This window comes from Melospiza melodia, chromosome 29 (assembly GCF_035770615.1).
Source record: "Melospiza melodia melodia isolate bMelMel2 chromosome 29, bMelMel2.pri, whole genome shotgun sequence".
NCBI lineage: Eukaryota > Metazoa > Chordata > Aves > Passeriformes > Passerellidae > Melospiza > Melospiza melodia.
The window spans coordinates 4750194-4774566 of NC_086222.1; the positions used below are offsets into that span (position 1 = coordinate 4750194).

The following is a 24373-nucleotide window of genomic DNA, read 5'->3' on the forward strand; positions in this document are numbered from 1 at the left end:
AAACCTGTCCAGCCTGGCCTTGGACACTTCCAGGGATCCAGGGGCAGTCACAGCTATTCCTCAGTGATGCTGTGCTGGCTCCCTGCTCTTGGCACCAAAACCCAGGCTGAGGTTCTGCCTCATCCAGAATCATGGCAAAACTGGCATAGGCTCTGGAGTGGCCAGGAGGGTCAGACAAACAGCCATGGGCTGTCCATTGATCTTTGTTTGAAAGGACTTGGGAAGGTGTTGTGTGACCATGTTCACAGGGGTCTGAGGATGAGGGAAGAGATGAGGATCTGACTCCATGTTTCAGAAGGCTTGATTTATTATTTTATGATATATATTACATTAATACTATACTAAAACAATAGAAGAAAAGGTTTCATCAGAAGGCTGGCTGAGAATAGAATAGGAAAGAATGATAACAAAGGTTTGTGGCTCGGACAGAGAGCCTGAGCCAGCTGACTGTGATTGGCCATTAATTAGAAACACCCAACATGGGCCAATCACATATGCACCTGTTGCATTCCACAGCAGCAGATAACCATTGTTTACATTTTGTTCCTGAGGCTTCTCAGCTTCTCAGGAGGAAAATCCTAAAGAAAGGATTTTCCATAAAAGATGTCTGCGACAGTGTTGGAGCTCCAGAGGACCAGAGAGAGCCCTTGTGTCCTGAATAGCATGGGAGCATCACCTCCCCTTAGCAGACCTGTCCCACCCCTTGTGTTCATGCACAATGACTCTGGTGGCCCAGCCAGGATTTTGAAGCTGGGGAGATGTCATGAGTTACTGGAGGAGGCATCTGGTGGTGGTTCCAAAGCTCCTTCCCTGCCATCTGTGGGTGCAGGATCCAGCTCTTGCTGATTCTTTTGCTGAACAGTGAAGCAAATGCACGGGGAATCATTATTCATGCAGATGATCCTCACAATTCAATAGAGGTAATTAGGAGAATGATGGAGGAAATTAGCACTTTCTGCGGGTTTATTAATATTAATAAAATGATTCCACGGTTAAAAATAATAATAATAATAATAATATTCATGAAATAAATACATAACTACAGAAGAGCTCTGCCCAGCTCCTAAACACCAGGCTGTTCCAGGCAGGAATCAACAAGCCGCTGGAATCAGTCTGCTGGCTTTTTGCCCCCTCTAAAGATGGAATCATAGAAGTCAGAATCAATTGAGGCATATCTGGGGTAATTTCTCATTTCCCACGTTTATCTTCCACATTAGGGAGAGGAGCTGAAGCTCAGCAAATCCTTAAGGCTTTGAGAAGTTAAGGGACTTGCCTTTAGTGTGCCAATGGTCTCGAAAATAGGATGTTTTCTGAGAACTGCTGATGGGACAAGGGTGAGGGCTTCAACCTGACAAAGGCCAGGAATAGATGGGTTATTGGGAAGGAATTCTTCCCTGTGAAGGCAGTGAGGCCCTGGTGCAGGTTTCCCTGTGGCTGCTCCATCCCTGGAAGTGTTCAAGGCCAGGTTGAATGGGGTTTGGACAATCTGGGACAGTGGAAGTTGTCCCTGCCCATAGCAAGGGTTGGAACAAGATGGGCCTTGGGGTCCCTACCAACCCAAACCATTCTGTGATGATCCTGTGGTTCTGTGACTGAGGCATATTTGGGGTGTGCTGACAGTGAGTCAAACAGGCTGAAGGGCTCAGAAATGTCCCAGTTTTTCCCTCTTGTGCATATCTCTTGTTTGCCTCTTTTATCTTCCACATTAGGGAGAAGAGCTGAAGCTCAGATCTTCAAGGCTTTGGGAAATTGAGTGGCTTGTCTTTAACATGCCAATGCTCTTAAAAACAGGATGTTTTCTGAGAGCCGCCTCTGATTCCTGTTGTCCTCTTGCTTCTTCATCTGCTGTGTACTGCTTCTAGCAGGAAAAGCATCCTGACATCTCCCCTTGCCATGGAGTTGGTGTAACGTGGCTATGGGTACCCATTTCCAGATTGCTCCCTCTGTTGTGTTTCCCATTCCCATTCATGTTGATCCCATTAGAGGACCGTGGATCTCTGCCCCTCATGTGCTGTGTATCCTCATGAATGCTTTTCAGCTCCTTTGCTGCTAGATGTGCCTCAGGATTTGGAGGAGGTTATTTGCACAGGGTGAGGAGATAATCAAATTAAAGGCAGCGCAGAATGCTGTTAATGAAAATACATGACAAATGTATTTAAACATGTAAAAATTTAATTAGAATTTTTATTGTTGAAGTCTTGCTATGAGTGCTTTCTGAAGCCCTCTTCTTTCTGTGGGGATCAAGGCTGCTTCATTTTCTTGCATGCTAAAGGAGGATTTTGGGTAAAGAAGGGAATAATTGTACCAAATGCCTTCTGAAGAAGGCAACAGGACTGTTCCATTGGATGCTGGGTGTGGGATGTGCCCTGGCTGCACCCATGGGAATGCCTTTTAGAATGGCATTAATGGGGTTTTGCAGGATCAAAACACTTCATGGGCTGGGAGGGACACCTGGGGAGCTTCAGTGTCAGGCTGAGGATGCTGCTGAACTCTGAGGATGGCACCAGGCTGTCAGGAAGGGCAGGAAAAATCCCAGATGGGCTGATGGACTTGTGGCTCCTCCATGCGTGGGAGATGTACAAACCCAAAAAACTTACACGGACAGCAAAGAGAAGGAGCTCAGAGCCCCATGGAGCTCCCAGGCTGAGTGCTCCCTGCCCTTTCCTCCTCAGAACACCTCTGGGGAGCAGCTCTGCTTGTTTTGACTCTGCAGGGAGCTGGGAATTGGCCAGGAACAGCTCTCCTGGCTGACCCGAGCTGGAGATGCCAGTCTGGTGGGTGGTGCCAATTCCCAGAGCCTTCTCCTGCTGTCTTTATTAAATGGGAAAAGATCAGAGTGGTTGAACTCTTTCCTTTAATGAGAGATTGCATTATATTAAACGGTAATTGCAAAAAAATCAGTTTCTATAATTAAAAGGAGACCTCACATCCAGGCATGGAGGAGGTTTTCTGCAGCTCTAAAGATCTCCATCTCCAGCATCTTAGTGCTGGGGATTCTCATGTTCTCTGAGTTTTTGGGTTGCTTATGGTCAGCAAGAGCCAGGATGGGGATTGGGACCCCATCCACCCAGGGCTGTATATCCTGCACTCCAATGGCAGAGCTGGTGAGGGGAGGCAATTATTTCCATTCCAGAGGAATTTGCAGGGCTGGCAGTTTTAAGGAGGGGTTGGGGGGGAAAGCAACCCTATCTCCCAACTTGTAAATTAAGCAGATTTGGTTGGGAACTGTCACCGCAGGAGAAGAAATATGAAACCTCTGGGGTCATGTATGCAGAGTAATTTTTTTGACTGTAACTCTACTTAAAAGTAAGGATATGATGGAAATGCTTAGAGCATTTTAAATGGACCCAACAGAGATCTGCTTCAGCTCCAGTGAAGTCTGTGCAGACTTTATTGGGTGTTGGCTTACTCTAAACTTGCTAACACCAGAGTTTAGTGCGTGACTGAGAAATAAATTGGTTCCTTCTCCTTATTAACTGAAAATGCTCTCAGATGAAGGAGAAAGAAGAGCCTTATTTGAATATTTTGGTGGGATTTAAGCCATGAGAGCAAGGTTGGTAATGTTGAGGAGAAGCACTGGGGTGCTTGCTCCCCACCTTGGGTCAGGGTTCTCCACACAGGGCTCAGGATGGATCAGGTCTCCAAGTGGTGGAAACCTCCGAGGGGTGAAGCTGACCTTGAAAAGCACCAAGGATGTCTGTGTGTCTGTCAGGCTCACTGTCTGTGTGAGGGAATACTCGACAAGGCTCATTTTAGGGAGTGGAAGAAAAAACCTTCCACAGGAACTCAAAATGTGAGCCCACGTGAGCCTCCCTTGGGATCAGTGAAGGCACTTCCAGTCCCAGTTCTGCTCCCAAGGTTTTCCCTCTCTGTCTAAAGTGGCTGAGCAAAGCCAGCCTGGTGGACCCTGTCAGAGAAGCCCTTTGAAAGGAGCTGTGACCCTGAATCTGTGCATGGCTGGCGTGTTGGATTCTGGGACATGCTGCATTCAGGGAGTTCATTAAGGGGGAAGAACAGGAGAGATGCACCATGACCTCTCCCTGGCATGCGAGCCTTGGGGATGGCAGGGTTTGCCTCCCAGTTCTGAATTTGAATTCCCAATTCTAAGGACCCCACTTGGCTCTGCTCTGCTCCAGCCCCATCACTGAGACATTTGAAGCGTGGTGTGTGTTGGTTTCTGACAGGTGGAAAAATGAGTGTGCCAAGGCAGAGGCAGGAGGATCCCAGGGGATGGTGAGCAGAGTGATGGCTGCTTTGCTCCTTGCTGCACCCTTTGTGAAGCTTATGGAGAGCCATTTAGGGCACAAAAGTGTCCCAAAAGGTGCTGTTGCAAGGTGCAAACAAAGGGAGGAGGAAGGATTTGGGGCTCAAATCCTGCCTTGGCCATTCCCTGGGGAACAGGGTGGCTGAACCAGACACACCATCCCCAGCAGAAAATGCAATTCCCTTGGGTTTGATTGGAAGGGTGCTCTTGGAAGGTTGCAGTTTATTGCAGCTCCAGGACATGTGAACAGACTCCGTTTCGGCCTGCACATTCGAAGAATGAGTCGGAGTTCTTCAGTTCTCAGTCTCAAGATTGTTTATTGTCTCTTATTTATAAAAAGTTTTCTCCTGCCCTGCCAAGGTCCGTCCAGCAGGACAATTCCAGTCACCCTGACTGCCCCGGGGCAGTGTTATCTCTTTATAGTAAAAACTATTGTAAAACAAATTGTATAACATGTTTACAATTACTTTCCAATACCTATCATCTATGTTAGACAGTGAGTTTCTACTCTAAACCAATACCAAAGTGCTAACATCACAGCAGAAGATGGAAGTAGAGAAGAAGAAGAAGAAGGCTAGGCACTCCCAAGTCCTTCCATCTTGTCCTCAAAACCCCTATTCGAAAAACCCAAAATCTACTTTTTCACCCTGTGATAATTTTATTATTACACTACTTAAACTTCTATAGCTTTCAGGTCCTCATACAAAGCTGGTAATTCGCTCCACGGGTCATAATCAAACCCACAGGTGTTCTGGGCTGTGTGCCAGGGTCTCTGAGCCCCCTGGCAGGGATCCCAGCAACTCTGGATATCCAGAGGGATGGACTGAGTCCCAACAGGGTGCAGCCAGGCCAGGGTGTGCCCCATTGTGAATTGGCTCAGTGCAGAGCCAGGCTGGCCTGGGGACAGCTCCTCCTGCTCTGGGGTCAAACATCCCATTCCAGGGAAGGTTTTTAAGCACCCAGACTGCAGTAGGCAGATACAGGGAATCTGCTGCTTTTCTGCTTGCTTAGGAGCATGAGGAATGCTCCAGATTATCACCCCAGAAGGAATTAATAAAGCTGGGTTTGCTGGCTGATTGAAGACTGGGCAGCTGTGAGTGCATTCCTGTAGGTATCCATGAAATGTAGCCTCTAGATGCTCAGGATTGAGGTGTGATAGGAGGAAATCTGGATGGAGAGGAGAGTAACAGCCAGCCCAGCTTTTCCTTCTCCTCCCCCATCTCCCTTCTTGCCTCCCCTGGATTTCTGTGGTGTGAGATTTTTCACCCCGTGCACTGGAAACAATATCTTGGAGCAGCTTTGGAGCCATTTGTTTTCCCTTTAATTGGCTAGTGGGGAGAAAATAACGAAGGGAAGTCATGCAGGGGAAGTTCTCATCGGTGCCATTTTTGGCAACAGAGTCACAACATCCTAAATTTATTTATTTAATTGCATTATTAAAAGTATAAATAAAAATAAATCCAGGAGAGCAGCCGGATCTATACTTTGCATCTCTAAAATAGAACCATAAATGCCACGGAGCACTGGGGGAATGATTTATTAGCCTGTTATCGTGAGTGACTGGGACGCTTTCGATGGAGTCCTTGCTAATTTCTAACAGCTGCATTAAATCACAGATGCTATCAGCTATTATAAAATAATCACCCAGCGCTCTGTGAACCAGCACGAGCCCAGGGTCAGTGCTGGAGCCCTGGATTTGTTTCACATCTCAGCCCCTCCGTTTCCTGCGAGGGTGGGAAATAAATAGGGCTTGTAGCGGCCTCATTTTATCATCCAGGAGTTGACAATAAATAAAAACCTCTATAAAACTTTTTTTCTAAAAGGAGTTTCGACCGGAATTTGCAATGAGAGGAAACCTGATTTTGTGCTGTGTGTGATGTCAGGACTCCTGGGTCCTGTTTCTAGTTCAGAAAGGGAGCTGAGCTTGCTGATTTATGGGGCAGAGGGAGGATTTCAAGGGTTTGGCTGCAGACAGGGCTGCAAGGAAGGCAGCAGGTCCTGGCAGTAAGAAACGTCTGTCAGCTCCTCCGCCTTTGCTCCTCTCTGCTCTTTCAGACAAGTCACTTAAATTTCCCTGCAGCTCCACTGCCTTCCTCTCGTTTGACAAATAACGTGTGTGTTTATGTGCCTGGGCTCCGGAGGGGGTTAATACTTGGCCTGGAAATCTCTTTAGAAGTGCCAATTTGTAGCGACAGAGAAACAACAATGAATAGAAGAGCCTGCGAGGACCAGAAGAAGCGAGCGAGCGGCTGCTTATCAGGATGGTGGCTCACAGAGCCAGCTGCAATAGCAGGGGTAGTTGTAAAGGGTGAAGGAGATGGCAAGGGAAAAAAAATAAAAACCCAAACCCACAAATAAATAAAAAATAAAGCAGTTAGGAAGAAAATGCCTCCCATCTGCAACACTCGTATTTTTCTTGACAGTTTTGCTTTATGTTAGAGCAGCTGCTTAACATGACAAACGCTAGCTTTAATAATGAGGAGCCAGAGGAGATGCAGGGATGGAGTTCTATGGCTCATCCTGCTCTCCCATGCTCTTCCTTGGGTGTGAACAGCCCAGGGCAGGCTCATCTTGGTGTCCTGCACCACCTTGTCCTGTAGACATGATATTTTCTGAAAAATCTTTTCCTTAGGATTTTTCCTCATGAGAAGCTGAGAGGCCTCAGGAACAAAATGTAAACAATGGTTATCTGCTGCTGTGGAATGCAACAGGTGCATCTGTGATTGGTCTCATGTGGTTGTTTCTAATTAATGGCAAATCACAGCCCAGCTGTCCGGACTGTCTCAGTCAGTCACAAGCCTTTGTTATAATTCCTTTTCTATTCTTAGCCAGCCTTCTGATGAAATCCTTTCTTCTATTCTTTTAGTATAGTTTTAATATAATATATATCATAAAATAGTAAATCAAGCCTTCTGAAACATGGAGTCAGATCCTCGTCTCTTCCCTCATCCTGAGACCCCTGTGAACACCACCACCTTGTCCAGCTTGGGAAGATCAACTTGGACCCAGTGCCTGCTGTTTTGGGAACAGTTGTGGTTTTGAAGTGCTGTGTCTTTGTTTGAATTTGTGAGGTTAAAGGGGGTTTAAGGAAGAAGGAGCCTCAGGGTTGTTTGTTTGTGGAGCAGCAGCTCCTGGTGACAACCGAGGCTGCTCCAAGCCATGTGTCCATGGGGGAACAGTGCTTTGGAGGGGATTCCAGGATAGCCGTGGGCAGCTCTCCTATTTCCCCAGAGGTATTTGGGTTCCTTTGTCTTTTCCTACCTTGTCATTCTCTCTGCAAAATGGGATGGTGGCTTTGCAGCTTGCAGGTTGTTTCCTTCCTGCGGTATCGGGGGTTGTCGGGTTGTCAGCAGCCTGGAGATAGCAGGGATTGCTGACAGCAAGCAGAACTCAGTCAGAGCTGTGCACAGAAACCTTGCTCAGCCTTTGAAACCGCAGTCAAACCCTCCCCCAAGGTTATTCTTCTTCATAAAACACTCTTAGTTTTGTTTGCCGCAAACCTAGATTTTAATCCCAGCATCCAGGCAGAGCTGGGCTTTGAAGAGAATTGGGTTGGAGTCACAAGTGAATGGCTGAGGCCAGGCTGACTGAAACAGATGAATTAAAGCTGACCTAGGAAGATGGAGATGTTCCCATCCACACCCCGGCTGTGCCACTTGCATATTTATGTCATTGTGCCCGATACCACTGGGAATAAATCAGCAGTGAGACATGCAGGGAGCAGCTCTGCTGCCTCTGAGAGCAGAGATCTGCACCAGCATTTACCCACAGCTCCCATCAAACTCCCAGGGAAGTTTTCCAAAGCCTGCAGGAACCCAGAGCCTTCCCTCACCTAATGGTTTTCTCCTCCTCACTTCAGCCCTTAGAAGCAGGAATTTCAAAGTTGAAAAAACATCACCTGCATGGGCCACAGAGGGGAAGACTGAAAACACTGAGAATTTTTATTTCTCCTGGGACCTGCAGCATGAGCAGCCCGGGTAGTTCAGACAGGCTGAGAACAAGTGTTCAGACCTTTACCTGCATAACACGGCTGCCAAACCTGCCCAGCAGCACCTGGAGACAAGGGGGGTGTGGAGGGTGAGGAGTGGGAGCAGGGAAATTTCCTCCCCAGCCATGCAGAGATCCCACCCAGCTCCCTGCAGCTGCCAGCTCTCCTCTGCCCCTCCCAGCAGCAGCACAGGCAGGATCTGAGAGCCCCAGGAGCTGCCCCAGCACTGAGATGTTCTGGAGGCTGCTTTGTGTTGTTGTTTGGGTGTGTGTAGGTGCGAAAATCCCAGAGTGGTTTGGGTTGGAAGGGATCTCAAGATAATACAGTGCCACCCCTTGCCATGGGCAGGGACACTTTCCACTATCCCAGGATGCTCCCAACCCTGTCCAAGCTGGTCTGGAGCACTTCTGGAATGGGGCAGCCAACCACATTAAATACGAGAGGCAGGGCAGGGCTGTCCTGGGTGGTGCTGAGAGCCCCAGGGACATTTGGGATTGTCTTGCCCAATCTGTGAGGACCCTGTTGGAGGGGATGAGGGTATGTGGTGGGCAGAGGAACACAAATGCTGCCCTTCAGGGCTGCAGGGCACAAGCCATTCCTTCAGGAGAATACAAGTTTTCAAGGCCCAGTTTAGCTCTATGGAATGTGTCAGGCACGTTTTTCTCTTTACCTTGAAATCTTGCTGGCTTGGCTGCTCTGCTGATATCAAAGGTTTGGTTTGGGCAGGCAAACCCTGAGTCTGAGCAGGGCTGCAGGGTGTGCAGTCCCTCACCTGTTCATCACACGAGGATGGGTTTGCTGGGGGGGGGGGGGGGGGGGCTAATGATGGAAAAACCTGTTAAACACAGACTGGTCAAAGAAAAACCTGTTAAACACAGGCTGCTCCAAGAAGCTGTGGCTGCCCCATCCCTGGAGGTGTCCAAGGCCAGGCTGGATGGGGCTTGAGGCACTCTGGGATAGGGGAAGGTGTCCCTGCCCATGGCAGGGGTAGGATATCCTGAGAGGTTCTGGTGCCATCCAGGTGTGAAAAAGAGCAGAACAGGCAGTGTCCTAAAGGAGGATGGGAAGACAGGATTTTCCTTTCTCTCACCTGTGCTGGGGATGCCGTTTGGAGCCTCCCAGGACAGCCCAGAGCGTGGTGTTTCCCTCTTCCAGCACGGAGTGTAGGTGGCACAGCTGCTCTCTGATCATCCCTGCATGTCTGTATTCTGTAAATAAGCCCCGAGGCTACGCGATGGCTTCGTGTTTAGAAACAGGATAAACAGGGCGATGTGATATCTATTTATTTGTTCTTTTATTAGTTCAGCGCAGAGCTCACAGAGCACTTTGTGAGTGTCTATGAAATGAGCCTTGTAATGTTCCCAGGAGAGGGGAAAGGCATTCCTGCTCCAGTTAGCACATGGGGGAAGCTGAGGGTTCCCTGTGCATCCATGGCCAGGGTGAAACCCCCTGTGGTAGATGCAGGGGTGGGATCCAGATCCTACTTTCCATTTCCAGTCTGTGACGGCTTCAAATGCAGGGTTCAAATGCATATTTAAGGCTCAGCATCTGTGCTCCAGAGCCCTTTTTCTGGTGTTTCTCCTACTCCTAGACCAATTTGGGAATGTGATTGTGCCTCCACACCTTGTCCTAGGGAGGGGTCGTTGGGTATTAATGATGGAAAAACCTGTTAAACGTGAACTGTCCCAAGAAAAACCTGTTAAACCAAGAACCTCTGTCTGCCCCATCCCTGGAGGTGTCCAAAGTCAGGTTAGACAAGCCTTGGGGCACCCTGGGATAGTGGAAGGTGTCCCTGCTCAGGGCAGGTGTGGGACTGGATGTTCTTTAAGGTCCTTTATGGAGATGGGGCACCAACATCTTCTCTGGAAATAAGCTGTTCCTCTCACCCTCACATCCTAATATCCAATTTATCTCACCCTTCCTAATATCCAATTTAAACCTGCCCTCTGTCAGGTCAGAGCCATTCCCCCTTGTCCTGTCACTGTCTGCTTCCCAGGGACGTGGGAAATTTGGGACAAAGCTCCTGGAAGCATCTTTTTGGCAGAGGCTGTGCACCGTGATGGTGTTTTTGTTGTGCTGTTTGGTTTGGTTTTGTTTTTTTTCCAAGACAATGTCCTTGCTAGGGCAGCTTGAACTTTGGCTGCTTTGATATGGAAATGTTTTGGCAATGAAGCAAAATGTCACATGTCTGTAATGCCCCCCCCCCACCATCCCTTCCCTCTAAAGTTGGATTTTCAGGGAGAGACTGAACAGGAGTTGAAAATTTGCCCAAATGCACTAAATACCATCAGAAATGGCAGCAAAAAAAAAAAAATCTTGGCATCGCAGAGAAAATCTTAACATTTTGCTTTCCTTAGAAAAAAAAAATTAAAAAAAACCCCTAAGCTATGCTGGATGGTTGTCAGAAATGCTTCAGGAAAATTAAATCTGTGTTTTTCAAGCTTTTAGGGTGATGTTGTGATGGCTCTGCTGCCCCTGGGTGTCCCAGCCCCTCCGAGCTTTGCTTGAGCAGCGCTGGGTGTTCTCAGAGCTGTTTTTTATTCCTTTAATATTCGGTGTAAGGAGGAGGCTGCTTTAACTGCTCCAGGTGGGTGTCTGTGGAGCTGCCTCCGTTTTGGATTTCATTTGTCAGGTTTACGCACTCTTTAAACGTGCCATATGCCGGGGTTCAGCCGGGCATTGCAGCTGAGCATTAAGTGTGGAGTAATCCCATTAAAATCCCCAGGGATTGCTGGGGGTCCTGCTCAACCACGACCTGCCTTCCCACGCTGTAATCCCGGCTCCAGGATGGGTCTGTGTGGCCTTGGGGGGATTTTGTGGAGGAGGGAAGGATTTGTGGGTGAATTTAGGGCACGAGGATGGCGTTGGAGGGTCTACCTGGGCACTGAGTGCTAAACCAGCCCTGAGCCTGTTGTAAATGAGGAGCCTGAGCCTCCAGTCTGGATTTTCTGCCCTTGGAGCTCAAGCACCACGATCGATGTGAAAAACAAGTCGCATTTTTTTCCCACAATTACCTCAGCATGTTGTTTAATTTTTTTTTTTTCTCCTTTTGCTGAACTCGTGCGATAAAACGCATTAAATGTAACAGCATGGAAAATAAAAGTTCCGTTTGCAGAGAGAGCCCTGATTTAGTCTGAAGATAAAACAACTGGAAAAATTAAGTGGGATAAATAAATTCTGCTGGGAAGAGGCTGAGGTGAGAGAGGGGGAGGTGTGTGTGTGGCAGTGGCCTGGTAGTGGTCAGTGCAGCTGTGGGTCCCATTCCCAAGGCTTTCCACCTGGGAAAGGGGTGATGCTTTGCTTTGTAACCCCTTCCAAAAACTGGTGGGTGATCAGTTTTGTCCCAGGACAGTGAGATGTGATTCTCCCTTGCATGGGGAGGTGTTGGGGAAAATGAAACAGGAGAGCTTTACAAGTATGATTGTCTGGCAAAAGATTCTGAGAATATGGAAACTATAAGCGAGATTGAAATGAAAGCAAGCTTTGAGATACCTCAGTCACTGAATAACTGGAAAACAATGGTGTGGCTGGCTGAAGGTGATCCCCTTTTGATGGAACAACACCCTCTGCTTGCAGACAGGCTCAAGGGTCAGAGCAGACCCTACAGCTTGGCAGAAGGGGTCTAAAAAGTAGTTTTTAGAGTTTAAAATGTAGCACAGCGTGGTAATGTAGTGATTCTTATCGGCTGTATAGAAATGCTATACGATTTGTGTGTTGTACTAGATTAGTTAGTGAGAATCAGAATATTCAACACAGAAGATTTATGGTATTGTTATAACAACTTCGCACTTTTACCTCTTGTCTCTTAGCTCTTGCCTTTTGCTCTCTTACCCCTTTTACTCTCTCACCCTCTCACCCTCTCTCCCCCTCTCTTCTCTCAGGCCTGCTCTGAGCTGTGGCTGGCAGCTCCCAGCAGGGCCCTGCACTTGGCCCTTTGCAATAAGCCAAAATTCCATGACCTGGCTCCAGAGATCTCTTGTCTCCATCCGTCCAACCATGCAACCCCCCCGTTGCTCCTACAGGGAGGGTGTGTGTTCCTCCTGCCTGTGCTCGTGCCGTCTCTTTTGGGTGAAGAAATGAGAATATTCGGCAGCAAATGGGAAAAAGCACAAAGCGGGGCTGTGGGGTGTGGGGGAAGAGGTGTCAGGATGGATTGCCAAATATGCCGGGGAAAAAATTAGCAGCTGTAAGTGTGCAAGAGAAAGGTGGAGAAGAAAAGGGGTAGAGACAGATGGAGAGAAGGAGGGAGAGAAAGAGGAGGTGGGAGGAGAGGGAGGAGGGGATAACAGTGTGCAAAGAAATTAGTTAAAAATCTTATAGCCCCAAGCCCAGACACCATCTGGAGAGTGCAGGGTACTGACACACAGCTCCACACTCACCATGGAGGTGTCACATATGTCTTGGCCAGGTAGGGTGGCCGAGATGCTCAGGATTAGTAATTCCCCATGCCTCAGGAAAGAGATGCCTTAAAAGAGCCCAATTTTGTGAAAAAAGTGCCCATGGCTGTCTGCCAGCTGGGGACCAGAGAGGAGCTGTTGTTGTTGAAAATCTTGTCTGGGGTTTCCAGAGGGAGATCTGGAGAACTTCCACTTCCACCAGTGCTGGAGGGTGAATCCCTGGGAGCAAAGATTTCTCTTTGATTAAACAAGCACAAGGACTCCAAGGGCTGCTCTTCCCTACAGCTCTGCCGGGTTTTTGCTTTCCTGGGTGCAGCATTAACCCCTTGAACAACGGGTTAATTGACCCTATGAACCCCTTTGAACAAGGCTGAATGGCTGAGAGGCAGCAAAGTTCATCTCAGAGATAGGGAAAAAATAGAAAATAAAAGTTTTTTCCCATTATCTTTGCCTTAAGATGTAATATTCTTTGCCTGCTGAAAACTGTGACAAGCACATGGTTTGTTGTGCCCACTGAGGGAAAAGCTGCTGTCTTAGAGTGAAGCACACCTCTGTGGTACAGTGGTCCATGTTTCCTCACATTCCCCTACCCAGGCAGGTTTAAAAGGAGTGAGAAATGGTCCTTGGATCTCTTTTGGAAGAGGCAGAGTCCCAAAGGAGGAGGTGGCACTTGCTGGCCAATGTGCAGTGTCCCAGAGGTGCTGCAGTCACTCCCTCCCTCACTGCACTGATCCCAAAGGAGCTGGACTCACTCCCTGCCGCACACTGAGCATTTCAGTGTGCCCTGAGCTGCCTGGAGAAAAGGGAAATCATCCGGGAGCAGGAATGAGGCTGGGGAATGAAAGCCAGCATGGCCATCCATAGGTCCCAGTGGCTGCAGGCTGATTCCCAGTATGACACTGGAGCAGCTCTGTGGCTGAGCTCCCTCACAGCCCCCAGGCTCTGGTCCCTCACTAATTACTTCCAGGCCTGTACTCCTGACATTTGCAAGCTCCTGATTAGAGCAACGAGGGAGAAATCTCGGAGGGAGAGGGAGGCTAAACTGCACCACTAATAACAGCTGAGATTGACAGTGGGCTGGGGAGGTGCAGGGACTCGTCCTTGCCGGCTCCGTTTCTTCCTGAGCCTCTGGGATGATGAGAGAAGGTCAGGGCTTGTTAACGTCACCATGAGGAGCAGGATCCACCACTGCCATCTGCCTGGTGCCCCCAGGGCCCGTGCCAGCCTCGAGTCCCTCTCAGCCAGGCGGTATTTTTAGCCACGGACCTGAACTGAAGCCACCCTGTGCAACCTCAGGTCTGCGACTGTCTCGGTGCAAAAAGTGCCTCTGCCTCTGCGTCTGCTGACTTTGTGCTTCATGCAGATTTTGCAGCCTCCTGGATTTCAAGTTTTTTCCCCCCTGTCCTTTTCTCTCCCACGTCCCCACATTTGATGGCAGTGCTGTCACTGGGGAGTTACCATTAACCTCAGCAGTGGGACTGGCACATATTTGTGATGGGGTGGCCCAGAACACCAATCCAGGAGAAGCTGTTCTGGCTCCCTGGGTGCCCACTGCGGCCACTGGGATGAGCATGGTTGAGCCACATCTCCTGCAGTCCCCTGCACAGCCATTCCAGGCTGTTGGGTCCCTACCCAGCCACATAAATATGGATCACATTCATTTCCCAGCCCTCTCTCTCTCCCCTCCCTGATGCCCCATATCCCCTTACCTGTCTGTAGCAGCCAGTTTAGTTCTCTGTGTGTCCATTCATTCCCTGCCTTTGCATCCATTCCTGGATCCATGGCTCTCCAGCCTCCTCAGAGTCTCTTTGTGAGGCAGACAGGCTTTTTTCCCTATAAATCTTCCCTCTCCCGGATTGCTGTGGCTCTGGCATGCTTTGTGCTGCACACACTCTACGTCTACAGCTCCTATCCCAAGGGGTAAACATGATTTTACCCAGCAGAGCTTGTGTTCCCTGCAGCATCCTTGTCCCCTGGAGCTAATCCTGCTGCTGGGTGAGGCTCAGCAGTGCCTGTGGTCTCAGTGCCATGGGATTGTGCTGGCTCCTGCTGCTCCCTCCCTTCCAGCAGGCAAAGCTCCTCCGTGCCGGAATGGAGCAGCTCAGGAAGGAGTGGAGTGTCCTTCCCTCCCATCCTCCCCACTAAAGAATCCCTGGCATGGGAGCAGCCATCCTGCACATTCAGGGTTAAGGCAACTTTTCAGCAGCTGAGGAGCTTTCTGATGGAAAACTCGGCCCTGCTTTTCTCTGTGCTTCCCTGGGCTCCCAGGCTGCAGAGAGCACCCCTCTGGTGCTGGGTGCCAGCACACATTTCTGCAGTGCCAGCCCGTGGCTGGTGGCTGTTTAGGGCCACTGAGTCCCACTGCCACGTACAAAGAACCTGCTCTGCTGAAAATTGGGCCTGGGATCACTGAAAACCCCTTGCAAAACCCCTTTATCAGTTCTCACAGCTGATGTTTGGATCTCTGGATGAGGTCAGGGTCCTGAATTAGCTAAAACTCCCCTGTTGGTGGTTATTTCCCTCCTCCAGCCCCTGGGAGGGACAGGTTCTCTGGGATACATCAGCAGAGGAGCAGATGTCCTTTGGAGGAAGCGCCCAGCCAAGGTCCAGCCTGGTTTGGGCTGAGGAGCTGTGTGAGGAACACTGGCAGCACAGTTTTCTTCTGTGGGCACACACAGGTGTGTCTGGATGGTCACCAAGGTCTTGGTGCCTTCAGCTGCTCTTTGAGGAGATAACTGGTGGTCTGTGGGTGTCTCCAAAGGAGGAAATTTGTTGAAATTTATTGTTGAGGAGAAATTTTGTTGAAATTTATTGTTGAGGAGAAAATTTGTTGAAATTTATTGTTGCGCTCTGTTGTGAGTGGCAGGGTGGAAAGCCATTGGGCTTGCTAATTCAAGGATCTCAGTGTCAGGAAGCAGGGACAGCACAGGAGATGCTCTGGAGCTGTCTTACACCATCCCAGGGGCAAGGACGTGGGGACAGGACCCTGTTTCTCACAGAGAGAGAGAACTGGAGCCAGTCCCCCACAGGGATATGCATCAACAGGTGGAGGCAGGCAAAGGCGCTGCGGTGGGCGAGGGTTTGGACAACGTGCTGCTGTTGAGGGCAAGCTGGGGGGTGCGCGGCGTGACAAAAGCCCCCTCTGAAGCAGGGCTGAAGCGGGTGACGGGTGGGGGTCCCTCGGCTGCTGGCAGCCCCGGTGCCGGCGCGGCGGGGGTTAATGTGCGTGTCCTGCCGCGCATCCCGCCCCGCTGCCGCCCGCCCTGCCGCCCGCCCGTGTGCGGGGCTCGGGCCGTGCGGGAGCCGAGGCGCCGGGCAGCGCTGGAGCCGCTGCCATGACAACCCCGGGGATGCTGCCGGCCGGGGCCGGGGTGCTGCCGCCGCCGCCGCCCCCCCGCGTCCCCCCCGCCCCGCTGCGCGCCTGAGCCGCAGCCCGAGCAGCTCCGAGACCCTCCGGACACAGCCCGGGAGCACCGCGGACATCGCCTGCAGCTCCGCGGGGAAGTTTCGATCTTGCGACAGAACCGGGATTTTGGGAGCTTTATTGGGTTTTGAATTTTTAATTTTTTTTTTTTTTTTAATTCTCCTTTCTCTCCGTGATTTAAACAAAAGCTCAAGAGCCGGAGAACAGCCCAGCCCCGGCCCGCTGTGTTCCCCCGCTGCCGATGCCGCCCTCCCCTTCCTTTCACAGACACTCACGTTTCCTCCGTGGGTTATAAACTTTTGATGCCAGATCTCCGCAGCGCCTGCCCAGCTGCAGCTGAAAGTAGCGTCTCCAGCAGCCACACATCTGTGACCTTCATCTCGTGCTCCGCACCTTCTCTCCTCCTCTTCCTCCTCCTCCCCCCGGCCCTCCCGTCCTCCTCCCTCGCCCGAGGACAGCGGGACTCCCTCCGATGCCGCTCGGCAGGCTCAGCGCTCGCAGCCAGCCTTGCCGGGGGCTCTCCTGATCTCCGTGGAGCTCCGCAGCGCTCGCCCCGGTGGTTTTGCTCCCCCCCATCCCTCCTCTCCACCCACCCCTTCCCCCTTTTCGCCTTGTCGGGTGTGTTTTTTGCCTGTTGGAAAAGTCCCCGCTGCCCAGGATGGGGGTCGGTGGGTGCTTGGCCCTGCCCTGGAGGTGCCTGGTCGTCCTCTGTCTCAGGCTGCTCTTCCTTGTGCCCGCAGGAGTGCCCGTGCGCAGCGGAGATGCCACCTTCCCCAAAGCCATGGACAACGTGACAGTGCGGCAAGGGGAGAGCGCCACGCTCAGGTAGGAGCAGCTGCACGGGGGCTTGGGGGGTCCGGGGTGCTGCTTGCGGCTTTTGGGGGATGCTCCGTGCCCGCCGGGGCTGCCGGAGGGTCCTGGGACCAGCTGGAGACTTTGCGCGTGTCCCAGGGGCTTGTCCCCATCGTGGTGGCAGGGGACACTGCGTGTGGCAGCTTGTCCCCGTGGTGGTGGCAGGGGACACTCCGGGTACTGGCTTGTCCCCGCCGTGGTGGGGTCACCCCGTGTGCGAGCGGTTTTGGAGGGACGGATGCGTTCGGTGCTTTTCGGGCTGCAGCTCCTGGGGGGGGCTGCGGGTGCCAGACGAGGAGAGCGCACAGGGGTTTAGGTGGCAGACAGTGAGTTAGTGCTGCCTGAAAATCCCAAAGTTGTGCCTGCGTGAGAGGGGAGGGGGGTCCGTGCTGCTGGCGCCGGTGCCAGCCCGCACTGCCAGCGGCTTTCCAGGGCTGCGCTGCCTCCGAGGTGTCGGTGTTTTCCTCGATCGCTTTATAGTCTCAGCACGAATCCGCTAATATCAAATCAATCTTTTACTCCAGGGGTGCATCTTATGAATTCTGATGGATGCTTTCCCTTACGTTGTTTGCTGTAGGAGAAACACAGGCGGCTGATATGCAGATGGGTCACTCCTGTGCCGCACAGCCCAGCCGAGCATCCCTTTCATTGCCTGAATGAGTTACAGGTGTACGCGGGGCTGTACCAAGGTAGCACCGCAGCTCTCCACAGGCATCGCGGCCAGAGGAGCAGCCCAGCCTTTATTTTGGAGGGCACTGAGGCTTTGGGTCGTGCTGTGCGCGCTTCGGGCAGCCCCGGGAGGAGCCGAGCCGGTTAATCCGGGAGCTGTGGGACTGGGGGAAGGAGCTCGGGGGTGGTGGGACGTGAGTGCGGAGCGAGAGAGCCCGGAGGAGTTTGTCTGCTTTGCCTGCACCAGCGAGCAGCGTGTGCCCCTCACCCGAGGCTCAGTCAGACCCGGAGGAGCAGGGTCTCTGCAGCGGAGAGCAGCTGCTCTGCCAGAGCCAGGCACGGGGATGGCACAAGCAGAGCCTGGCACGGGGATGGCACAAGCAAAGCCTGGCACGCTCTCCGTGAGCAGCAGAGCCAGCGCAGGGCTGAGGAGCTGCTGCTGCTGCTGCTTTGAGCAGAGTGAGCTGTGCTCACCTGGGCAGGTTTCCGTGCCTGAGGTGGGCTTTGCAGGGGAAGTGTTTGGTGGTTTTGGGAATCAGGCTCTGGCTGAGGCTCTGTGGGTTCCGTGCTGCGGAGGAAGGTGTTGGTTGCCTGTCTGCCCCTTCCCACCACGCTCAGTGCCTGACTGTGGGATGCTGTCCCTTTTCCCTTTTCCTGCCTGCTGGGACACTCTTGTATCATCACCCCTCGTTCCTGGGGGCTGTGGCACAGCTGGGGAGCAGAGGGCTGTCTCCTTGTGCTTTTCGTAATTGAACTGCAATGATGATTAACCTGAGCTGTGTGAGCAAAGCAGTTTAAGGAAGGACAGTCCCCCAGAGAGGTGCCTTTGGCCCTGGCGCTCTTTTCCTCGCTGTTGGAGCTTGTCTCTGCAGTGAAGTGTGGCTCTGGGGCTCTTGGAGGCGATGCTGGTGCTGCTCAGAGCAGGATGGGTGCCTGTGCCTGCTCCCTGGGGAGCCCCTGCACGTCCAGCCGAGCCTGCTGCCAGCAGAGGGCTGACTTGGATCTCCTTTTTTTCTTTTTTTTTTTTTTTTTTTTAATTTCTAATCTTCCGTCCCCTTTTCTGTGCCGCTTGCAGGAGGGGATGTTTGTGAAGCAGCCCTGGAGTGGTGGGAGGTTTTAGCCCTCCCATAAGAAACTCTGCATCTCCCAAGTGCTGACACTTAGGGCAAGCCCCTGTCCCAAAAGCACCTGAGTTTTATCCATTTCCCCCCTTGGCATCTGCTCCTACCCAGGTTCTCCAGTGCACCTTTTCCATGCTTTTACCCCCTCCCTTCTCCTCCTCCAGTCCAGCTTTCCCCTGCTGCAGGCAGCTTTCTGCCTCCAGCTCCCATTTGCTCCCAGTCTGCTCCATCTTTTCTTGCATTGCTGTTTCCCAGTGCTCCTTCCCTTCCCTCCTCTCCCTGCTTCCCTGCTGCTGCCCCTCTGCAGCCTCTGGATGGCAAGCAGTTTTCCATCTTTCCTTGGGATCTGGAGATAGGCAGGGAATTGCACACATCAAGCCAAAGAGGTGGCATCAGTGAGGGGGTTGAAGGCAGGAGGACAAAGGTGGAGCATCTTGAGGATGTTTGTTTGCAGGCTGTGATTTCCTATGAAGAGCCAGGCAGGGAAAAGTGCCCTGGGAAGTCTTTCTGAGTGAGTGGTGTTATTGCTAAATGGTGTTTTCTTCTGTAGACACACAGGAGGAGGTGGTGGTATCCTCTGCTGTCCTCCCTGCAAATGGCACTTTTCTTGGGGCTCAAACAAGGAGCTGGGCTTGGAAAAACTGAGAGCTGTAATTCCAGTGTGTAGCTCTTGCAGAATTAGCCCCAGGTCTGGATGGACAGGTCCTCTCCTTCATCCTGGTGGTGAGATGGGCAGAGCCTGCAGATCTCCCTGGCTCCTGCAGGGTTGGTGGAAGCTCTTTGCTTTCCAAGATCAGCCCTTTAATCACCCCTTGCATTGCAAAAAGGAGCTGGGAGAGCAAGCAGACCTGTGTGAAAGCGGTGGAGGAAACCTGGAGGCTTTTCAGGCTGCTTGTGGGTTTCCTGTATTGGATTTTGGGCGCTTCCATTTCCAGCTCTCCACCCTTTTTCCGAGGGAGGCTCAGCATAATCCTTGCAGAAACTCAGGCTCCATCTACAGGCAACTTGCAGGTCATCTTAGATCAGCAACAAATAATTTCCGTTTTAAGCGGGGATTGTTGGTAATTCACTCCTTTTTATTGTAAGAACAAACAATTCCCATAATAGTCAGGCACCTTTCCTCTCCTGAGAACTAAAGGCAGTATGGAAATTCTCTGTGTACTGTTAAAAATCAAACCAAACTGCCTCTTCCCTGATCCAGGAATATAAAGCTCGGGTGTTGAGATGGCAGGAGTAACTGATGTTACCCACCAATGTGGGACATGAAACAGAGCAAGGAGCACACAGGGAACCACCAGGGATGGTGGAGATGGTCACTTTTTAATGTCCCTGCTGGGATTTGATGGATTAAATTCCTTCTTTTGGGAAGAATGCCATTGAGTCTTGGCATTCTCCACATGCTGCTCTTAGATGCATGTCTTAGGGTTGCTGTGGGAGCATTGCTGGTAGGTCATGGTTGGCCAATCCCCATGGGTTGATCCTGTCTGGAGACTTTGGTTGGGGTTTATCCCTGTTGGAGATGGTCACTTTTTAATCTCCCAGCTGGGATTTGATGTGGAAACAAGGATTAAGTTCCTTCTTTTGTGAAGAATGCCATTGAGTCTTGGCATTCTCCGCGTGCAGCACATCCTAGTGCTGCTGTGGGGGCATGGTTGGCCACTCCCAATGGCTTGATCCTGCCTGGAGACTTTGGTTGGGTTTTATCCCAGCTGCATCAGTGGTGGAAGCATCTCCATGAGGCCAGAGGGGAAACTGTGGCAAATATTCCCACGGTGTTAGAATGGGGGTGGAAATGATGGAAACGGGATCGTCCCGCTGTGCCGCCAGCAAACCGACCTTTACAGCAGCCATCAGTACAGTTCATAAAGACATCAACCACCAGCTGCTCAAAATTTCAAGGCTTTATAGTTTTATCTGTATTTAAGAAATATTGTTGGGTTTTAGAGCGTGTTTTAGAGGTTGGAGGGATTAGCTGGGAGATGGGGTGTGCTGAGTTTTTTTTTCCATGGCTGTCACCACAGGGACACCAGGACTTAAGGAGGCCCCTCTGTTGCTCTCAGCCTCAGTTTCCCCATCTCTAAAAGGATCCATCAGCCGTGGTTTATCAGTGATGATTAGAGGAATGGATACTCAGAGGTGATGCTACGGCAGATATAGCTAGGCTTTTTTCCAAACTAAATAATACAGAGCTGCTTTATCTCTGTACATAAGGGCAAATTTTCAAGTCAAATCCCCTGGGCTTGTCTGCTTCTGGTGAACCCATGGCCTCTTCCTCCTGCCTGTCCATGGAGGAGACCAAGAAGTCAGGCTAGCTTTGCTCATTGGCATCCCAGACTCTGTGCCTGGCTGTATTCTGTCAATTAGCTAGTGTGAGAACAATTCCAATTAAAAATAAAAAGCCCGAATAAAACATCATGAGATGCTGTTCTTCCATTTATTTTTGCAATTATGGTTTTAATTATTTCTGACAATGCTGCTTTGATTCTTCTTTTTTTTTTTCTTTTGGTGTAATAACCTACCGCAGTCTATTTTCCAGCACGCAGCAAGACCTCAGTAAAATACAACCAGCAGGAGCAGGAGACAGGACCACAGTCTCCAGGCATAGGTCTGGCAAGTCAGGAAATCACATTTTTTTGGCCTCTTTTTCAGTCAAACTGCTGATATTCTGTGTACCTACCTGTTAATGGGGGTTGTGACACTCACCTGTCGCCCTGCAACAGCAGCCACGGACCTGGCAGAGAAAAGAAGCGTTAATGCATCCACATCTCTGCTGTTAAATCCTTGCTGGGGAGCAGGAAGAGAGTCACTGCTCTTTGTGTGCAAATGCTAAAAGCGTGGGGATTAGCGCAGAGCAGATTAGTGAGGACTTGCTCCATTGCTGCCCCTTCCTTTCCCCCCCTCTCTCCTACCCAAAAACTTTTCTGGAGCAGCTAAATATATACCTGCCGTTTCCAAGGTAGAGCTCGCTGCGTGGCGGAGCTGTAATTGGCGACTCAGGGAAATTACAGCCATGGATTCTGGCATTTGGATCCTCCTGGCTGGCATAATAATTTCTCCCTAGGTAGCTGGTATTTAACTTGTCTTATCTGCTCCTGATAGTTGTAATTACAGTGCCCGCTAATTTCACTGTAATATTGCAGCCACTGGAAGGGTGGTTGGAGAAAGGTCAGGGGGTTGCAGGAGGGCTCCTTCCTCCCCAGGCTGCTGTACCAGTGATGCTGCCAAAATGCAGATGCTGAGCCCATGGAGCTGGTACCCTGCATGTGCCCCTTCCCACCTTGGTGAGGCTGGAGGAGTCTCACAGCCCCTTCCACACTGTTGTCCTTGTTGGCATCAGTGAAGGATGTGCTGGAGGGAGCTCTGAGTTCTGGTGTCTTTTGCTGTGGGTTGAATATTGGTCTCCAGCTCGTGTCAGAGCTGGCTGGTTTATGTGAGGTCACATCTTGGGTTGTGCAGTGAGAGGCTGGTTGTCACTGATGTTGGTTTGTCCTGGGCTGGTTATCAATGATGTTGTTGGGTCCTGGGCTTATTGTCACTGATATTGGCTGGTCCTGGGCTGGTTGTCACTGATGTTGGTTTGTCCTGGGCTGGTTGTCCCTGGAACTGCTTGTCCCTGAGGTTGGTGTTCCTTGTGGTTCATTGTCCTTAAGGTTGGTTGTTCCTGAGACTGGTGTTCCCTGTAGTTTGTTGTCCCTGGGATTGGTTGTTCTGGGGTAATTGTCCCTGATGCTGGTTGTCCCTGATGCTGGTTGTCCCTGATGCTGGCGTTCCTTGTGGTTCATTGTCCCTGAGGTTGGTTGTCCCTGTGGCTCATTGTCCCTGATGCTGGTTGTCCCTGAGGTTGGTGTTCCTTGTGATTCATTGTCCCTGAGGTTGGTTGTCCCTGCAGCTGTTTGTCCCTGAGGTTGGTGTTCCCTGTGGTTCATTGTCCCTGAGGCTGGTGTTCCCTGCAGCTCGTTGTCCCCAGCACTGGTTGTCCCTCAAGAGCACAGTTCCCTTTGTTGTGCAAGAAGATTTAAGTCTGGCTTTGGGGAGATCCAGGGCTGGCTTTGGGGAATTCACCTTCAGCCAGCTCCAGCTGCTGTCTGTGCCAGCCCTTGTCCTGCTGAGCCAGCACCAGGCAGGTTTTATGTGGGTGTAGGGCTGGGCTCAGTGTCAGAGCGCTGGGGAGTCCTGCTGACACAGGCTGGAACCACAGCACTGGGGGTTTGCTGCAGAAAATGCTGGTTGGAGAGCACAGCGAGCTGGTGGGGCTCTGCAGAGGGAGGAGGGGACCCTCACTGTCACATCTCCCAGGGCCACGATTCAAACCCTGGGAAGATCCTCTTGTCTAGAAAAAACCCACCCCCCACGCTAAATTTTTAAGCTCCACTAGGCAGAAATATTTCCAAGTGGTGATATTTACCTCCCGGGGATGAGACTGAACTGTTGGTAATCCTGCACTATAGGGTACAGAGATCTTTTTGCAAGGATAATAAACTCCCTGGTAATAGCTGTCCTTCCCCTGGATCACGCACACTCCTCCAGGAGCTCAGGGCTTTGTTTCTGGAACAGGATTAGGTGTTAACGCTGCAGAACCAAACGGGGGCACAGTGGCTGTCTTTCACATTCCTGCTTTCCAAAGAGTTTCTCTGTTCCCCTGACTGCTCTCACAGTTTGCCTCCTCCTTGCCTTCCTCAGCCCTAAAACACGGATGCTTTTTACAACAGCTGGACATATTGTTTTAAGTGATAATCTTTAGATACTGCAGACTAGCAGACAGTTCATAAGAAATATCTGATTCAGTGACTATCACTTCTTCCTCTGTCCTTGTGAGCAGCCTTTGAGGGTTAGGATGTGCTGTTTTTTCTTCTTCTTTTTTTTTTTTTTTTTTTTTTAATGAGAAAAATAATTTCCCCACAGCCCCTGTCAACAATTTTTAGCCTGTAATGGGTTGTTTACTGCAGGTTGGATTTGATATGTAGGTCTTGTCTTTCCTGACAGAACCCTTCAAGGTCGGCTCTTCAGTGCAAAAACACTCACATTTTATATTTCTGTTTTCCCATGCATATTTCCCAAGATTTGCTTAAAATGAGTTGTTTCCATGACTATGCTCACTTGACGGACTTGTTCCTTGGGATACAAATGGGTCTCCAAGACTGTTTCTCTGTGGAGGGGGAGGATAATGAGAACAACATCTGTTGTGGTGTAAGCTGTAAATTTAAGATATTTTTTCTCATCCTGTAAAAGATCAGCAAATTGTGCTGATGCTGATGAGGTATTTTGTGCCATCTCCAGTGCTGATGGGTTCAGAGTGGGGACACTTGAGGACATGTCACACATCTTGCTGTTTCTTCTCTTGGTGTGCCAAGGCTTGTGTGTGGTGTCGCTTCCAGGCTGGAGCTGGAGAGGAGAGGAATGGGATCCAGAAAGGAGAAAGTGGAAAAAGATAAAGAAAAGTTGGGAAGGGGGAAAGAAAAATGTCAGGTGGAAAAAGGGAGTGGGTAAAGGTAAAACCAGGGTGTTGCAAAGGGTGCACCAAAGAAAAATCTACGACTGGTAACTCTCAGTGTATGAAGTTCAGCTTTGAGGGATGAGCTCCTAAATTAAAGCCCAGCAGGCTGGACAGAAATGTGGGGGGTTTGGCTTGAGCCAGTTGGTACCCAAGTTCCAATGGGA

At 50.7% G+C, this 24373-nt stretch overlaps 1 protein-coding gene across 6 annotated transcripts in view; it reads left to right on the forward strand.

Annotated features, from left to right (window-relative positions):
- Positions 1-24373, forward strand: part of OPCML (opioid binding protein/cell adhesion molecule like) — a 310187-nt gene that overhangs the window by 183068 nt on the left and 102746 nt on the right. For 3 of the 6 annotated variants that reach the window (XM_063178495.1, XM_063178494.1, XM_063178493.1), the window contains exon 2: positions 16814-16898. In XM_063178495.1, coding sequence (XP_063034565.1) covers positions 16814-16898 — 85 coding nt within the window. Of the gene's footprint in view, positions 1-16058; positions 16899-24373 lie in introns of those variants that run through there. The other 3 variants (XM_063178496.1, XM_063178492.1, XM_063178491.1) reach the window with 3 other exon arrangements.